We start from the raw sequence: 19,265 nt of genomic DNA, 5'->3' as shown, positions 1-19,265 counted from the left end.
TTTTACTGTATTTATAGCTGAATATATAAATTGTCGAATTTCTCAAACAGATGTTTTAACTGAATAAATCAAATGTGGAAAATAATAATAATAATTAGGGAAATGTACAGGCTTTATTTTAACTGTCAACATGTTTTGAGGCAGGTAGCATTTGGGGACTATGACCTAAACCGTGATTACTTAAAGAGCCTTAATGTAATAATGTTACATCTTTACTTTTACTGTTCCCAGTTTAAAACATCTGCTGTGCAAAAAGGTCAATTGGACTGGACAGAATATGGAGATTAAATACGGAGAATTGTAGTGTTAAACTAAATAGGTACTTGTGAACATGCACAAGATTTTTCAATATTAACATAACCCTATGGGTGTATAAAGTAGTAGTGTCTCAGTCAGGGTACTCATCGTCCCCCTCCATCACACCTATTTTAGGCCGCTCAAGGTTAAAAAGCTTGGTGCAGTGTTTGAAAACCACTGAGAAACCAATGATGTGCTGTAGATCAAAGGAGAGGTACTGCTTTGATATGACGATGAAAAGAAAAAAGGCTTTTATTGTTTAGGGAATGAAGTTGGGCCTCATACATACATGCTTGTACATGACAGGCTGGATGGATGGATAGATTTGACAATAATAAAGGTAAATACGAGACTGTAACCACCAAGTCTTGATACACAATTTTATTGTAGAGGATGAATGCACAATAAAACGTAAAGGCTTATTTCTTAGTTGGTTAAATACAAATTAAAATATTGAAGGCTCAGTTAAAAGAAGAATATGGGTGGTGTACTGGTGTAGCTTTGTTCCATGTGGAGTATTTATTATTTAAAATGATATGGCCGAAGGTATGTCCCTATACTTTTGTGTACCTCTGGTTTGAAGCTGTTTTCATGGTTTGGGTTTGTAGAAACCGACAGCAACAATTCAGTTAGATTATGTTCTAGTGCCACCTGTTGGGCATTTTTAATAGAAAGGGATCCCAACAGCCCAAAACAACAATTACTGCCTTTTTATCAGCTGTCAGAGCCCCAGATAAGTCCAGACAGATTTGGCTCAGTCTTTTTCCTCTCTCAGGAGGACATGCAGTTGTACATGAGGTGGGCTACAGGTCTGGTGAAAGTTTTGTCCTTGAGTTTTTTTGTTTTTGTCATGCATTAATCCAGAATGATTGATTGATGATTGATTTCTAAATGCCTTGGTGGCCTATAAAACTACTCTTTTTGATGCTGCCAGTAGGTGGGGCCTAAGGCTGAAGAAATTCGTACGCAATTGCTGTATTATTTTTGCATGTTTCAGTTATGTACAGTCATGAGTCCTTGTATGTTAAATAGGTTGGTAGGATGAGGGTTGATCTATAATAACAAATCATAAGGTATAATTGTATGTATATGTTGTATTCATAATATAAATCTGCAGATTAACTGAGGCTTTAAAATAGATGTATTGAATTAACAAGTATACTTCTTAATTCAATACAGGCCTACAATATTTCATTCCAAAATGTAGTAATAATTTCCCTTTGTTACATTTTTCTTATTTACCCAAGACCTGGTTTCACAATATCTGAATAAAATACCACACTTTTGTAAATGCTGCAAAGATTTGAGGTATTGCATCCAAATACTACACATTTATAGTTTCACAACTTGTGATGTAATTTTTCAAACATCATGCCAAAGTCTCAGTTTTATCCCCTTATGAAAACTGCAAGCACAAGTGAAACCAAGGCACTCAGATAAGAAACATTTTTACTGTGTCAAAGGTGGTTTTTTGCAATCTTTCTTATCTTTAGTGATGTTATTAGAAAAGCTACCTGCCGGATGTTTGAACACAAATGGGCATAGCAATTGATGCTTGTTTGTGCATGGGGCCAAAAGAAGAAGCAAGGATAATAAAGGACCATAGACAAGAGCTATGAAGGGTTTAATTATATGTTTTATTTCACTGGGAGCTCAAAGTATTTCTTAAGATCTGCTACAGAACCCACAAATACCGACTGAGAGGAATCACTGCAGCTGTGTCTCTGTTTCAAAGCAGGAACATGATGCCAGAGTTTTCCTCTGTCAGCAGCAGACATCTTGGCAATGGTAGAAGTGAAAGTCACACACAAAGACAATAATGCTGATCAGATGCGTTTCAAGAGAAAACACTGCTGGTTAAAATTTTAAATCTGCAGCCTCGACATTTTAGAGTTTGTTAACGTGTCAGCAATGTGGAGTTGTTAGCCAAGTAAAAAAAAAAAAAAGATTTAACTCTTGTGTTTTGTTAATATTTGCTTTACTCCCTCATTGTTTAGAACTTGCAGATCTCACTGCTGTACATGTAAAAGTGAAAGCAATAAGAATTCCTTTGAATGTTGAATATAAACTAAATATGAAGAAAAGTATTGAAGCAGAAATACTTTCTTTTGCCACAAACTGGGCTTGAAATATTGTTACCTTGTTTTCATAATAGGCTGTTACAAGTACAAAAGTAGCATCACAGTATACCTTAAGTACCAAAAGTAAAAATGCTCATTATAAATGACTTAGTCACTCAATATGTTCTCAATGACTTAAAATAATTATTTTCTGTTTTACTTTGTTCTTTTAAAAAGAAAAACGGTCCTGGGGGTTCACAGTTAAAAGCACACATGTACAGCCTATTAAAGTATGAAGGGTGTAAGGGACTCTCTGTCATTTTGAGGGAGATAGACACAGATTTCCTCTTGTGCGCTGTCTATTTTTCGTTTTACACAATATGCAAATTTAACAATATCTTTCCTGAAATAATAATTTTTCTTCAAACAACATAATTAACTACTAATGTTTTGAAAAGAAATGAATTAATATTTGGCTATGATGGTTCTTTCTTACAGTGGTTATTCTTGGGGTCCCCAGTCCTTGAAAAATGAATTAGGCTACTAGGATGATGGTTAATCTATAATAATATATTATAATTCATTAGGGTATGTACATTCTGTATTGATAATCTAATTCCGCAAAGTAATTAAAGCTTTCAGATAAATGTATTGAAGTAAATAGTTAACCGATAATATTTTCCTCCAAAATGTAGTAGAGTAGAATGAAGTATTGCATGAAATGGAAATACTCTATCGAGTTTAGTGATGTGACATTCAGGAATGACCCAACTCTTTTGACGGGTCTTTATGAATGAAGGGACCCGAGTTGTACTTGAGAGATGTTCTTTTCATCATTGTGCGCGAACAGCCAGGCTACTGCTTGCGCGAAAATAAAACAATTGCGCACATTACATGCGTCTGTCTCATATGAGTAAAAACAGGGAAAAGAAGGATGACAGGGCACTCAGAACCAGGTAAAGAATGTGGCAACCTCCATGTCTGGAAAAGTAAAGCCAATGTGGAAGTGCCCTAAACCTGCATTCTCTCTACTGGCCAGCAGGGGCCGAATCCTCTGGTTGCAAAAAGTGGTACTAATGTATAGAAGTCTATGAGAAAATGACCCTACTTCTAACTTAATTTATCACCTTAGTAAACATTTTAAACATTAGTTTATGGTCTCAATTGCTAGTGTACGTATTCTTCACTACAGCATGATGTTCATTTAGTAAATTATGGTTCCAATTAGAGTGAAATACACAAAGAAGCAGGGTATGCTCTAGGACGTGGCTACCTTGGGATTAATAGGTTGCTACCACAGTGTCTCTGAGTTGTCCCTGTTTTTGTCTTACCGCTTTAACCCTTTCATAACATGTTTCAGTTCATGAGAAGCCGTCCCTTCTGGTTGTAAAAAACAAGATGGCGACAGCCAAACTCCCGAATTTGAGGCTCCAAAACGGTAGTCCACAAACCAATGGGTTACGTTCTTATATACAATCTATCTTTGCATTCCAATACCATAATATTTAGTAGGCTGTACTAGAAAAAGATTTAGAATGTCCCAATAAATAAATGCAGTATACCAAAAATACCAGGATGTACTAATGCATCCTGTTGCATTTTGCAATTGTAGTAGATCCATAATAATAATTACTTTATTTATACAGCACCTTTAAAAACAGAGTTTATAAAGTGCTTTGACTGACAAAGCAGCAAAAGCAAGGCAATAACAACAACAGAAGACAGTGAGGCCCCTGCAAGACAACTAATGTAAGAGTTAAACCCAGATAAAACAGTACAATAGATGAAACGGAAAAAAAACAATAAACTAAGGAATGAACAAAATAAACAAAATAAAATAATTTAGTAAAATTGACAATAAAAATGTAGCCTTGCCCTCAGACTCAATTTCAAAATGTTGCCCTGACTGATTGTGAGCAACCTACATTAATCATACACACAGCAAATTAAAGTGTGCTATAGGTGGACATATATGAATTAGACCAGCGGTAAAGCTCGTATCACATGGGTTCAAAGCTGCTGCCATACAGAGCCCTTAATCCTTCAACAGTCTACATGTGTTGGTGCAAAACTGAACCTGTACAGCCTCTCAGAATGTTTGTACAGTAGCGCCAATGCACTTGGTGGCTGCTTTTTTGCCTCTTGATAATAGGAAGGCGTGTCCCGCAGGCATGCATATAATAGCCAGACGAGCAGCGATAGGCTTCGGCTCTCCAGTCGTCGTCTCTCTGTGCACCAGCAGACTCACCGGCAGCCGCAGGCTTTTTACCGTGATGGCCGAGATCTCGTCCGAACAAGTGGTATTCAACAAGCCAAAGGTACGTTTACAGCCGGAGGCACAGTGTAGCATTAACCAATGGCATTTCAATGGAAAGGTGGTGAAATACTTGAAGAAAGAAAAAAAAGAAGAAAAAAAACATGATTTACCGCTACCGGTGTGTATGTGTGTGTGTGTGTGTGTGTCTGTGTGTCTGTGTGTATTGGGGTGACTGTGTGTTTGTGTGTCTCTCTCTCTTAACCGCAGTGAAATACGAAAGAACATTTCACCGCTTTCAGTTTGACATGTGACAACCCGGCTTTAAATTACAAGCACCGCGGTGATGAAAATAACTTTTTACAGATACATTTTCCACTGAGCAAATTCCCACACTTTTTTGTCTGGGTATTATAAACAGTGTAATCTTTTTTTTACACTTCCACGGAGCAAAGAAATGAATATCCGAACTTGGGTCCCGCTTTTTAACAGCTTTGCCTTGTAGTCGATGTAGTTCTGCGTTAATGCACGAATGTGGGATGAAGGGGTTCCCCTCATTCATGTGAGCATCTCTTCACTGCAATAGAAACACAAACATATATTTGCCTGTTTTCTTCAAAGTAGTTATTTTGTTGGCTGGTATAGAGACGGCTCGCTTGCATAACAAAGCCTTCAGGTGAAATATTGACCTTTCATTATCGGCTATAGTTTCACATGCACATCTGGCTCACAGGCAGGGAATTGTATACACACTGGTGCCCTTTGGAGTCTTGACTGCATACGCTGCTGACAGTTCATAACAAGACCGGAAATGACACATACAGCACAGATCATAAATTGTAAAAGGAGAGGCCTTGTTAGAGTGAAGGCTGCTTGATGCAGATTAAATATTAATTTGCTCTGGTGGAACTGATACCACTGGGCCATTATCTGTTGCAGCAACCACCAGTTCACCATCCATGCTTCATATGCTGACAGTAGTCACAGTATAGCTACAAGGTTAGAACAGTGTGTGCTTGTGTAATAATGCAATTATTTCATCATCGATTAATTATTTTCTCAATTTATTGTCAACAAACAGTAAAAAATTACCATCACATTTTTTTTTTTTTTTTATAAAATCCACATCTGACATCTTCAAATCTCAAAGAATCAAAAAATATATAACAGTAACATCAAACAGGAAAGTAGCAACTGAGGGAATGGAACCACTGTATATTTGCCATGTTTGCTTAATTGAAAGAAATGACCATACTCATTTTTCGAGAAAGAAAATATTGGTAATTTATTTTCTGGCAATCGACCAATCAACTTTTTTATTTCAGTGAGTTTCTGTTGTGGTTTAGACTTACACTCTGGTAGGCTACAGCTGGATCAGATGAATGTTATCAAAGGACCAGTGTGTACGGTGGTTTACATTAGTGTATAAAGACCTGAAATTAAATATGTTTTAATATATAAAATATATTCAATATGTTGCAATCTGCAACCTCACCGCCTGATGCTACTCAATCCTACACAGCAAGCCAACTTAGAACTAAAGAATGTTTTGTATTTGTGCTTGGAAAATGACTTGATCGATTATAAAAATAGTTGACAATACATTTTTTGTCAATCAGCTAATTTAGTTTCTGTTCTGGTTTAGATGATTATCAATGATAAATAAATACAGAAGCTAAAATGTTGCGTCACAACTGGACTTCAGGGCTGTGCTTCTGATTCATTGTGTTTAGTGGCAATCAGTATAATCTCTTTATATAACTAACCACAATGTACTAAAGGAAGTTCTGTGAGTACTGGAATAAGTAGATGGGTTAATAACTGCTGCACGCTACACCACACCAGGCTTTTAGGGGAAGAACATAGATGTAAACAAAAGACATACTCAAGCAGTTTCAGTAACACACATTTCTTGTTGTTGTAAAAATTTGATTTCAAGATCATTTTAGTTTTGGTTTCACCACACATATGGACACAGCTGTACAACGTGTACATGTTTTTTATGTTCTATCAAAGTAGCAAGGCAATAAAGAAGCAGGTTTGAATAGCAGTTGGTCCTAATTGGTGCTTATTTTATTATCTATTAACAGGTTATCACAGGGTACTGTCTTGATGTATTAACCTTTGGCCCACACTCAGAAAATTGTGAACGAAAGTACAACAACAAAGTTCCAATGATCTCTACAAGTCCAAGGTGGGGTCTTCAAATGTTTTGTGTTCAACCAAAGCCCAAAAATATCCAATCTACAATAATATCAAACAGAAAAAAGCAGCAAGTCTTCACATCTGTAAATATAGAAATAGAGGATGTTGGAGTTTTTCCTTAAAAATGACCCAAATATTCATCAATCATCTAAATAGTTGCGGATCAATTCTCTGTCCTTTGACAAATATATTCATTTTTTTTTATCTTAAATCGTAATGCACAAGAAATGTTTTTTTTCATTAAAAGCTGATGTGGGTTCAACGTTGATGTTTCTTTTCACTCGTCCAGTTGTGCAGGTAAAGAATCAATTTGCACTTGCTTCTTTTTAGGAGCACGCTTATTCATTAGTGGTTACCAAATAACAAGAAAGACCAAAGTTAATTGTAATGTTTTATGTTTGTCGTGAAAAAACCTTCAACCTCGCCAAGTAGTTGTCCTCCAAAACATTAATGCTTTTCAATATTATTGATACTCGTTTTAACGTTAAAGAAATACAACGGATCCAGTAGAGTTCGATGCAATTATAGATTTACTGTGTATCCATGGAGCAGCACACCGAATTATATTCAGGCATTTACTGGATGGAGCTTAACTGAGGTCATTAGAAGGCTCATTGACTGTTTTCTTAAACTTTATAGATCCAACATTTTCACTGATTACTGGTTTTATTCTGTTTTGACATTAACATAGTCATTTTCTTCTTCGTCATTGCTCCCAACCAGAAAGAGAAACTTAATGTAGGCTGTCAGAACTCAAGTTGTTGAAGGAGGAGCACAGATCATCGGTGTCATCTGCCAGAATAAATCACTGCTGTCAGTGCTTGAAGGATAGCCAGAACATTACATCTTCTTTGACCCTTTGCTGGCCTTTCCACCACTTGTTGCTCGGTCATGCGTACTGCATTCATGGTGGGCTGCAGACAAAACTCTGAACTACAACACCACCATCACTGTGCTCTCTGGCTGCTCTGTTTTTGTAACACTACTGGGTATCGTCAGTTCTTTACCTCTAAACTATAGTGTGTACAGCGAGGCTTGGATATATGGCAACGGCCATCTGTTTGAAGATAATTTGTTTGAATAGATTATTTATTTTTGCTTATCTTCCTCATCCGCAGGTTGAGCTGCATGTGCACCTCGATGGAGCCATCCGGGTGCAGACTATTCTTGATGTTGCCAAGTAAGAAAATACGTCATACAGTTCTTTTGATTAAATGTACTGAAAAGTAAAAAAGAGCCCCACTGATAAATCACACAAACAGGTGTTTATATTCACTTATATTGGTCTATAAATAACAAGAAATCGCATAAATGCAAAAGATATGTTTGAAATATTGTTGACATAACAAAGTTGTATTCACCAAACAGGTGGACAGAAAAACAACGCAGGTTTGTTTTAGCGACTGCAAAATGTGCTCAGAACATATCTTGTTCACATTTCATGGATAACCAAAATTAAAGGGTCCTTCAAAATGTGGTAATGTTTAAAAATGACTGCCTGTTATCAGATCTTATGTGAGTACATATGCCGAACAGGTTAGCAAACAGTTGCCTATATGTACAAACCCAACAGACACATTGGCATTAGTTTGGAGTCGTGTTTTTGTCCACCTGATGAAAGGAAGTCAAATATTCACTCTCTTCTATCTCTGTTTTGGTCTCCACCAACGTCTGAGGAAAACACCTCTCTCTTTAGCTGCTTCACTATGTTCACCAGCTAGTTGAACTGTGTCTGTCTGCTCTTTGGTGCTGAGCAGTTAGTGTACAGGGTTTATGCAAAAAACATAGATTAGATAGCATAGCTTTAACTCTCAAATATTGGTATTCAAATGAAATTCAAATTTAAACACTGTCCCTGAACTGTTCCTTTTTTCCCTCTCCTGTTTCCAGGAGACGCGGCATCCCTCTGCCAGCAAATACCGTGGAGGGGATGACGCAGATCATTATCCTCCAACAGCCTGCCACCCTCACCAAGTTCCTGGGCAAGTTTGCAGAATACATGCACGTGGTTGCGTAAGTGCTCACATGTCTCCTTTATGATTCAGTTCCATAATTACCAAGGGTGTTTTCCTGCTGAGCAGGTGAAAGGGAGTTCTAAGAGCAAAATGTTGAGTGATTACGAGTCGGGTTCTGCCTTATTGTCACAGGAATGTTACTCCACGATGTTCTTCGATGAGCGTCAACGCCTGTTATCACGCATGTGCACTTGTGTTATACAATTATGACGCATCCAAAGTGTTACAACCAGAGTGTGTACTATGGTTTGTGATTATTTGGGGTGGGGATTCTAAATTTCTAAATGCCGGACATGCAGAACAGGAAGACATCAATATCGAGATCAAGTGTCACCTTGGCAACTAAACTAAGAGGAGGGTAAACCCTTTCCGGAGTCTTATATTTAGTCCTCCAGTGACAGTTGAACTGTTAAGAAAAGACCAAATAAAGTCTTTCAGTCGCTCAACAGCCGTGAAAGCTTTCAACAATGATGGTCTGTAGTGGCGGGACTGCAGCGCACAGTTGTGCTGAATGGACCCTCTTGTATCAAGGCTCTTGAAAGCCTTGTGTGCAGTGCGGCTTCAACAACATGGGGAACTTGCTAGCTGAGTTTAGCTCATGCAGAATTGTTGTATGAGCTTGGTGGTGAGTGTTTGGGGGGGGGGGGGGGGGGTTACTGAGAGGATGCTGGAGAACAACAGACATTCAGACCTGTGTAAATGCTGGAAGCTGTGTTGTTGTTCGTCATGTGATGTGGGCCAGAAAGTGTGCTACTGAGTCTAAAGTAATGGTGAACGTGGAGCTGTGGTTTTTCTGATACTGTCACAGCACCTCATGTTATGCAGCACAATCATGTGTGTGATAAGCAAATGGCCAAGGACTGTATGCAAACTTCATAAATAAGTGAGGCTCTCCCCAGATGTATTTATATATATATATATATATATATACATATATATACACAACCAACCAACTCTTCACATTTACAAAGAAGAGCAGGGACATGGTTTCCATTTGTGCTTTAAAAAATTACTTGAATTATTCTTCAATTGTCAAAATAGTTGCTGATTAATGTTCAGATTGACGATTGTTGCAGCTCCAACAAACAATAACAGTTTATATGTTTCTTCTAAGTTCACCATTTAGTAGAAAAAGGTTGGCAAGGGTAACTTTATACGGCACATTTTACTTATCAGTTGTTCTGCTTCCTGCTGCGATGCAGATAAAGTGAAGGTTGAAACTGCTGTAGTTTAAAATGACGCACTCTGGAGCGATTATGTTCAAGCAACAACTAGTAAGACCGACATGTATTTAGTTTCTCAAAACTGAGTCTACTAGTTGATTTTGAGGAGAAAAATAATATAAGGTTGTTATGGTCAAACACACCATCATGACCCTCAGCACACACAAACACTTTCAGATGTCATTTACAATTTCTCAAAGGGGAATACTGAAATAAAATTAAATCTAGGATTAGAAATATTTTAAAGAATCTCCCCTGCTTAGCCCAAAAATCATTTTCATACAGTCCCTTGCAGACATTTTCTTAATCCTAGAATAGATGTGAGGTATTTAAATATATCAATAAATACTTATATTGCTAATTTATAGCCACCATAGTTTAGCTGATTGATTAACAGTGGCTAGTGGTTTCATTTGTACGCTATGACTGAGATAAGAGATTGTCAGATTCAAAGAGCAATGTTACTCATGTTGTGTTTTTCTCCGCTCTCTTACAGTGGAGACAGAGAGGCCATAAAGAGGATTGCCTATGAATTCGTTGAGGACAAAGCCAAGGAGGGAGTGATTTATGTTGAGGTCAGATACAGCCCCCATTTTCTGGCCAACACTAAAGTGGATCCAATACCATGGGACCAGAAAGAGTAAGTCTTTGGGGAAACCTGGTGTTGGTGTTGCTTAAAGGGAGGAATGTATTAACTGTCACTCATTGCATGTTTCTGTATTTTTTTCACTCAGAGGTGACCTGAGCCCAGACGAGGTGGTCCTCCTGGTTAACGAGGGCCTCAGCGAGGGGGAGAGGGCCTTCAATATCAAAGCCAGGTCCATTCTATGCTGCATGCGCCACATGCCAAGTAATGAACTGTTCATGCTCATGTCGCCCAAAACAACCTTGTGAGATAAGGTTCCTCTCTATACTGTCGTTTGTCTTTTCTTAAAGCTCTGCCTCGGTTATTCTTATCAATTAATGAGCCCGACAAAAAGAAAGAAAGAAAAACAGAAAAGCTGTAAGCTTATAATGACAATGCAAACATGCTGATGTTAAGCAGGTATCATTTTTACCGTCTTCACCATTTTAGTTTAGTTTGTTAGCAGGAATAATAAAAAAAATAAGGGGGTCACCAATGTCGTTAGGATTTATCTTGAGAGGAACATGAACATCTGTATTACATTAGATTTCATTGCTTCCAATAGTAAACAAAAATATCAATCAGCTGGTGCCATTGGAGGAAAAGTCAGGGCGTGACCAAAGTCAAAAGGATTCATTGTCTGGGGACCAGTAAAGTTTGTACAAAATGTCATGGGAACCCATCCAATACTTGCTAAGATATTTCAGTTTAGACCGAAGGGGTGGACCGAAAATCAACAGACCAATATTGCCTTCACTAGCTCAGGAAAAGTCTGTTTTCACACCATGGTACTAATATTTGGTATCTTTGTACTAGTAGTAGCTGGAGCAGTAGTGGCAATATCAATTACAGCAGCTGTGTCAATCACTGTGTACCGTCTACAAGCTGTACCAGCAAAAATAATGGTTCCTCAGCGGCAGCAGCAGTGACTGTAGGGAGAAGGTTGCTGCAAGTCTGCTCTGCTACATTTATGCAGCTGTTTCCTGTCTTGCCCTACATCCAAATGCAATTCATATCTGTCATTCTGTATTTTACAATACATCTCTTGCACAAACTAGTTATAGAGCTATTACATCTTAACGTAGGAGACTTCCTGAACATTTGGAGGACATCTGATTTTGTCATTATACATGTGAAAACAAAGGGCTAATTAAGGGAAACATCATCTTATACAAGCTGTTGCATAACAGTATGCAGTCAGACTTGTGTTATAACTGCAGTATGTTTGACTTTGTTTATGTCAAACTATGTATGTCTAACTGCAGTATGCTGCCTTATATTGTGTTCTGATTATGAATACTGTCTGATGATCTGGGACATTTACATTGTAAAAGTAGGTTATGTTTTCATACAGTAAGAAAGGTCAACATGTGATGCAGCAAATGAAAGCAATAGTTATGCTTGTTTGCAAGAAGATAAGAACACTGATACCACTCTCGTGTCTGTACAGTACATGTGAAATTACCGCCAGGTGACAGTTAGCTTAGCTTAGCATAAAGACTAGAAACAAGGGGAAAAAAACTTGCCTGACTCTATTCAAAAGTAACTAAATCAAAACATTAAGATAAACTAAGATAGTCGGCGGCTGCCGGTAGCTTCATATTTAGGCTACAGTACAGACACGGGAGTGGTATCAATCCTCTCATCTAATTATCGGAAACAAAGCAGTTGAGCACATTACCTAAAATGTTGAACTATTCCTTTAAGAAGTAGTCACGGTTACTGTCAGCCAGCAGCTTGGTAATGTTGTCTTGTGCTCATCACAGCTGTAGAGTGATACAGACAGATTTAGCATGGTGCTTCAACTGTATCATCACATTTCACCTACACATCATCTGCATGTGTGCGTGTGTGTGTGTGTGTGTGTGTGTGTGCGTGTGTGTGTGTGTGCGTGTGTGTGCGTGCGTGCGTGCGTGTGTTTGAGTTGGCAGGACCAAAATGTGTAGTAATATAATGTGTGTATTAAATTCTCCAGGCTGGTCCATGGATGTGGTGGAGCTGTGTAAGAAATATCAGCATGATGGTGTGGTTGCCATCGATCTGGCAGGCGATGAATCGCTCAACTGTGAAGCCAATCCAGAGCACAGGAACGCCTATGAGGTGAGTGAGTTGAAACAACCAACAGACAAGTCAAAGCATGAGGGGGATTAAAAAAGCTGCTGGCTTTGCCGTGTTTTGCTTACTTTAATCACAGCCTCACACGCCACACACATAACAATATCTTGTATACCAACAACAGCAATAATGGTAATAATTATAACTAAGATCAGCTAAACCACTGGTTTCCAACCTGTCGCCAAAGCTTCAAAAGGGGGGTCACGAGGTCTCCTTGATTTTAAGGGGTGTAAGACAACTTTAAAGATGATATACAGCTGGCCCAAATCTTACAATTCATTTCTCTGGAGAAAACTAAATTAAATTGTTATTCTGTAAATTTGGATTATTCATTTATTTATTTTTTATCTCATAGATAAGGGCATGATGAAGACCTGACACAGAGGTGGCTAACGTAAACTATATGTCACACTTAGCATCGTTTGTTTTGACCGTCTCTCCGAGTTTCAGTTGCAGGTTTTTGTGTGTCTTTTTTTTAATAACTGGAGACGGTAAATTTTGATTATATGGACCCAGTAGTAGAGGTAAAAGTCTGCCACCTACTTGTTTGGAGCAGGTGGCTTGGCATTAAACGTTGCACCTTTAAGGACAAAGGTTCGGAACCACTGACAACAGCAGCTTGTTCTGCTGCTTCAACAGGAGCCGAGTGTTTTGTGCCACTCAATGTGTTTTTGAAAAAGCCGTTGATTGCTGAAGGAAAATTGCAGACAGAATACATAAGTAGACTGCTTACTTCAGCATTATAGCACAGTGGACATCCTTTTTATTGCCAGCATATTGCATCATTTTGAAGTTGTAAAAACATTTCACAGTCACAGAGTCTACCTCGTGTTCCCACACGCTGCATGCTGATGGAAATATGGCTGCAGTTTATCGCCCCAACAACTTTCAGGAATTCTTAGAAAGAATTGGAGGCTTGGTTTTGTTGCTACAGTACAAGTATATACATGGAATTTTACCTGTGCATTTAACCAATTCTAAGTGTTGTAGGAGCAATGGGCTGCTGTAAAGACCCCAGGGAGCAACTTAGGCTTCAGTGTCTCACCCAAGGACACTTTGACATACAGACAATAGGGGCCAGGGATCGAACCGCCAACCCTTGTGGTTGAAAGACGACCTGCTCTACCCACTGAGCTACAGCCTGCAAAACTGATAACATGCCCATCAGCCGCAGCTGTGCTATGTGTTCAGAGCTAAATAGCAAATGTTAGTATGTTAACACGCTGAGTGATGAACGTGGTAAACACTATACCTGCTTAACATTAACATGTTAGCATTGGCATTGTGTCAGGTGAGCATGTTAGCATTTAGCTCGAAGTACCTCACAGAGCATGTCTGTAGACTCTTAGTCTTGTTAAAATAGGTTTTATGTAACATGTTGCCCAACATGATTCACACTGTTTAATGTGGAGGAACATGTTTCTCAGGCTTGGTGAGAAGGTCAACAGTGTCAACCTGCTGATCTGGATTTGTGGGTTTGAGGTGGTTTCTGGTGTTTCGGATTACAAACTGTTTTACTTTTCTACTTTTCACTGTCAGAAAATCATCTAAAATTGATGTGGACTCCAATATCGTTATCTGTAACCAACACAGTACCGAAGTAAAACCTAATACTCACAAGTCAATCCCCTCTTAAGAACCGACGAAAAATCCAATTTGGTTTTCAGCCAGCATTTATTGACTAATTCAAAGAGGACCACAGTAAGTAATCAATTTTGCCTGTCAGACCATAATGAATGCGGTAGATTAATCAGTTAAAACGTTACAATGCTGGACAAAGAACAAATCTTACCTGAAATTGATTGCATGGATGGTTGGACTCGACTACACAAGGACAGTTCATTTTTTAAATATATTTTTCAGTGTAATATGGGAATGAATAGTGGAGGTAGTATATACTACGTATAAGTGTCCTTATAGTCATCTGACAGTTACTGGTTATTTTTATTACCACACATTTCTGTATGTTTGAAGCGTGTTGAAGTAGTAATAGTGTAGAGGTGCAAAGGTGGACAGTAAACACCAAATGTAAATTCTTCATCTATGAGTCTGTTGACTCTCAGTCACTCACTATTAAGATGTCAAACATACCAAAGTTATCCAGTGGGTGGCTTTCAATAGTTTGTGGGTCCGAAAGTGTGGACTAAAAATATTTTCATACACCCCCTGCCTCAACTTGTGTAACAATGAAGTTGAAACACAGCTGGTCAAAAGTCATTTGAGGCAAATTATTATTATTATTATTATTGGCCATAAAATCTAAATAATCCAGTTGAAAGTATAGTATTTGCAAAGGTTGCACATATTTTGTTGATTAGCTCTTTACCAATCAAACATAAATAAGGCCGTCATACCGTTCAAATGATGTGTCCATAATTAAACTGTACTGTATTAACTCTGCAAAATCAATGTCCTCTTTCAAATAGTCTCATAAAATGTATTTTTTATTGAAATTTCATGTGAGTTTGTTTGTACAACGTATTCAAGTAGTTTACTTTCCTCATGTTGTATGCATACAGTTTATGATTTTGTATGTGTACTTTCATACTAATTATTAACAATAAGCAGAAATCACTGAGCAGAGTCCACACTAATGTTGAGGGTAATCTTCATAGCTACATGACCTCTAGATACCTGCAGATTAAGCAAGCCACACTTAGTGTACCCAAGGTTAAGAATGCTAAAATGAAAGCAGATGACAAAGTGCATATACTGTAAAAATATCAATGCCATTGTTAATTTAATTGTAGTTCCCAGTAAAAAATATCGTTTTCCATCCGAAACAAAGCAAGTGTGCACAAAAAACTGTAAATGATAAACCGCGCCTCACTTGGTGCTGCAGAATTGCAGCTGTGAAAGCCAGATGTTTGGCGGTGCAGTTTGGTTGCTGATGCGTTTTGTGATTGATTTTGTTGACAGGAAGCAGTGCGCTGTGGGATCCACAGGACAGTTCACGCAGGAGAAGTGGGCCCCCCGTCCGTAGTGAAGGAGGTAAGCCGTTCAACAATGACGTGAGACATTTCTGAACAGGGTGTCATATAATAACTTAATCCTCTCAGGAACTAGACGAAACAAGGAAGTCACGCACAAACAATGTAGCAGGCAGAGATCCAAAAGAAACAAGATAGTTAAAGTCAACAAAGGAGCAGATTGGGAGTGTCTGAAAATGGACTGGACAACAACTGCACAAAGGGCTACACAAACACATACAAATACATGTGTAGATGCATAACTGCGATAACATTTTGTACTATTTGTGTCCATCTCAGCGGCTGTATTTAAACTGCTTTAGTGAAAAGCTACAGTACGTCTTACTGCCTAAATAAGTGGCCACTCTAACAACTTCCCTCAAAGTGACAGCTCAGCTATGCCACAACAGATGCAAGTGCGCCTCTAGAAATAGCCTGCAAATTCTGCTGACATGTACAACATGGAGGATTTGTTTGTGGTTTATAACCTTTCGCCTCTTGACACAATTTTATATTTTAGGCTGTGGAAGTGCTGAAAGCCGAACGGGTCGGACACGGTTACAGAACCCTGGAAGACCAAGTTCTGTACAAAAACCTGCTGGCTCAGAACATGCACTTTGAGGTGAGGAATTATCACCATCACACTTATTGATTTCTGCAAGAATGTCTTTTAAATCTATTAAATATACTGAGCCCTGTTTACAGTTACCTACTCATCATTTTGCTCATTACAGAGTGGGATAATTTTATCAGGTAATTATAGCAACATAGCTGAGTACATTACTACAATACCCACCAGTAGGAGCACAGTGATACGCTGACCTCTAGTGGAGCCTCCAGAATCACAACTGGAAGAAGAAAGACTGCAGTAATTAGGTTTCTCAGTGCTTCCTGTGCTGTTCGGATTGCAGGTGTGTCCTATTTCCAGTAAGCTGACAGGTGCCTGTGACCCGGACTTCACCAAGCATCCGGTCATCACGTGAGCTGTGTTTATTGTACATGACGGCCTTGTTGTTAACCTGCATTAAAGTAGAATTGGGGGCTTAATACATTTTTTATTTGGATTTCCTCGTTTTCTGTGTGCAGGTTCAGGAAGGACAAAGCGAACTACTCCCTGAATACAGATGACCCGCTGATCTTCAACTCAACCCTGCACCTCGACTACAGCACAGCGCACAAATACATGGGATTCACAGAGGAGGAATTCAAACGACTGGTGAGATCAAATGCATGAAAAATTACAGAAATGGTTCACAGGACGAAGGCATTTGAATATATTTTGAAATCATAGCATGGGGTGTAGATGCCCTGTGCATGATAATAACGTTATCAGTTGCTAATGAAAGCAGGAACAAAATCTCCAAAGCCTCAAATCCTATTAATAATTACAATTATTAACCTATTTTAAACAGTGTGTGAAGAATTTTGCTTCCCATCCAGGTTTCATCCGGTTTGCACATCTTTAAATAAAAGGTTTTACATGTTGGACTCTAATTTGCTTTCTTGCCAAGAGTTAGATGAGAAGAATGACAGAGGAGGAAACAGCCCGTCTCTGTTTAAATGTAACAATATCTGTCCACCAGCTCCTCTGAAGCTCACTAAATACCACGTTATAGCTCGTTTGTAAGCAGAGCTGGCCCCGAACAATTTGGTGCAATATAGGGAAGATTTTAACCGGTGCCCGTTGCATCGCAACCAATTCCACCACCAATCATGGTGTTCATACACTCACCCAGAAACTGCATAGTTTTATATCTTTCTTGAGGCAGATAGTGGGTGGTTCCTGCAACACACTTCAAAAATATTGTTTTCCCGAACACCAGAATAAATATTCCAACTTTTTAAGGTGGGAGTAACTGACGTTGACTTTAGCTATTTATTAAATTAGCCGGGTGATGCTGTAACCCAGAAAATAGGGCCTATTCATTATAATCTAAATATGATCAAATCAGATCCACATTTACAAGCTTCTACAATAAGTGATGAACACATTAATGCATCAATGGATATAATATAATAAACATTATTCTGAAAAGTACTTTTAGTATATTTTGAAGTAAATACTTTCGTACTTTTACTTGTAACTGAGTATTTTTGTACTAAAGGGAAAGGTTGGACTGGCTACGCTAAGCTAACTAGTCGTTGGCTGGTACAAGCAGCATGAATCATCTCATCTCACTCTTTGCAAGACAGTGGAGAAGCGCATTTCACAAATTGCTGGACTATTCCTTAAAATTGAACTGAAGCACAATAAATATGCACCTTAGTGACTTCTTGTGTCTCGTAGAACATCAGTTCTGCAAAGTCATGCTTCCTGCCTGAGAAGGAGAAGGAACAGCTCGTCCACAGACTGCACGAGGCGTATGGGGCGATGAGGTCGACTGCCTTTTAAACCTGACGAAGAAGGCAGTCTGAGGAGGAAGCGGGACCTAACCCAGGGACAAACCTTTATCTCACCCACCTGACACAGCGGAATGTCTTTTCCTAATTTGTAACCAGACATAAAACCTACAGAATAGTATTTGAAATATTCTGTTTATCATGTGGCTGCTGCCTTCACCTCACATATTTGTTCATCAATTTGTCCGTATTCCATACAAGTACTTGGATACTTTTTAATACTTTAGTTTACAGCTCAGTTTCCAGAGGATGTCATGGTGCTCTGCAAGGTGTTAAAAATATGGGTAAGCAAATAGTTTTTGTGTTTATGAAGCACATTTTGTTTATATGAAACCTCTGGATACATTATTCATCTTGCGTTTACATCTTGTTGTCATGAACAGAATCAGGAAAGCTGTTGATGCAAACTCAACAGTTTGAACACTTTGTCAGCATGTAAGAGAAGGGGAAAGGGGTATTTGTTCATCTTTTGGGGTGAAACTAATGTGGTGAGGGATAATTGAAGATGTGCTACTTATAGGGTTAAATATGGCGTACTGTGAATATCCATAGTTTTGTTTAAGGGGGACGTAATTGAATCAAGTGTCAGAAACGTGTGCTTTCTGCCCTAAACACGTAACAAAAGGTTAAACGGCTCAATACCAAAAGTGTAGACTCACATTAAAACACCAGGGGGCGCACTACAGTCACCTAAATGGACAAACCAGTGGACTGACTGTGGTTTTGCACATCGTAATTACTCAATTCTTTTGAACTGTATATTTATTTAAAACATTGTATTTCTATTTCACTACCTAAAAAGAGCACTTCCAGTTATTCCAGACACATTTATGGCACTTGTGAAAAGTATCTTTGAACATAATAAAGGCTATAATGAAATGTTTGTGCATGTCAGCTTGTTTCTTTAAGATGATAATCTACAGTATTTTTTTTATAAGCCAGTACTTATATGTATCTTCATTATAATATAACATCACTTTACAGAGCTGTACAGAGCTTTTCAGGTCATTAACATTAAAGAGGGAATTAACTTAAACTGACACCAAGAGAAATTGCAACAAAAGAAAAACACAGCTCTACAGATAAACTGCTCTGTCCTGAT

At 38.4% G+C, this 19,265-nt stretch overlaps 1 protein-coding gene across 1 annotated transcript; it reads left to right on the top strand.

Annotated features, from left to right (window-relative positions):
* Positions 1-4,528: 4,528 nt before the first annotated feature.
* Positions 4,529-19,040, top strand: ada (adenosine deaminase; the record flags this gene model as incomplete). Its single annotated transcript, XM_079167927.1, has 11 exons — positions 4,529-4,675; positions 7,935-7,996; positions 8,707-8,829; positions 10,551-10,694; positions 10,789-10,904; positions 12,655-12,779; positions 15,714-15,785; positions 16,284-16,385; positions 16,675-16,742; positions 16,850-16,979; positions 18,051-19,040. The coding sequence occupies 11 exons, from the start codon at positions 4,529-4,531 to the stop codon at positions 18,153-18,155; spliced, it is 1,194 nt and encodes a 397-aa protein (XP_079024053.1). The 3' UTR covers positions 18,156-19,040.
* Positions 19,041-19,265: the final 225 nt, after the last annotated feature.

Source organism: Pholis gunnellus (assembly GCF_910591455.1).
Source record: "Pholis gunnellus genome assembly, chromosome: 2".
Lineage (NCBI taxonomy): Eukaryota > Metazoa > Chordata > Actinopteri > Perciformes > Pholidae > Pholis > Pholis gunnellus.
This window is presented reverse-complemented; position numbering and strand designations above follow the sequence as displayed.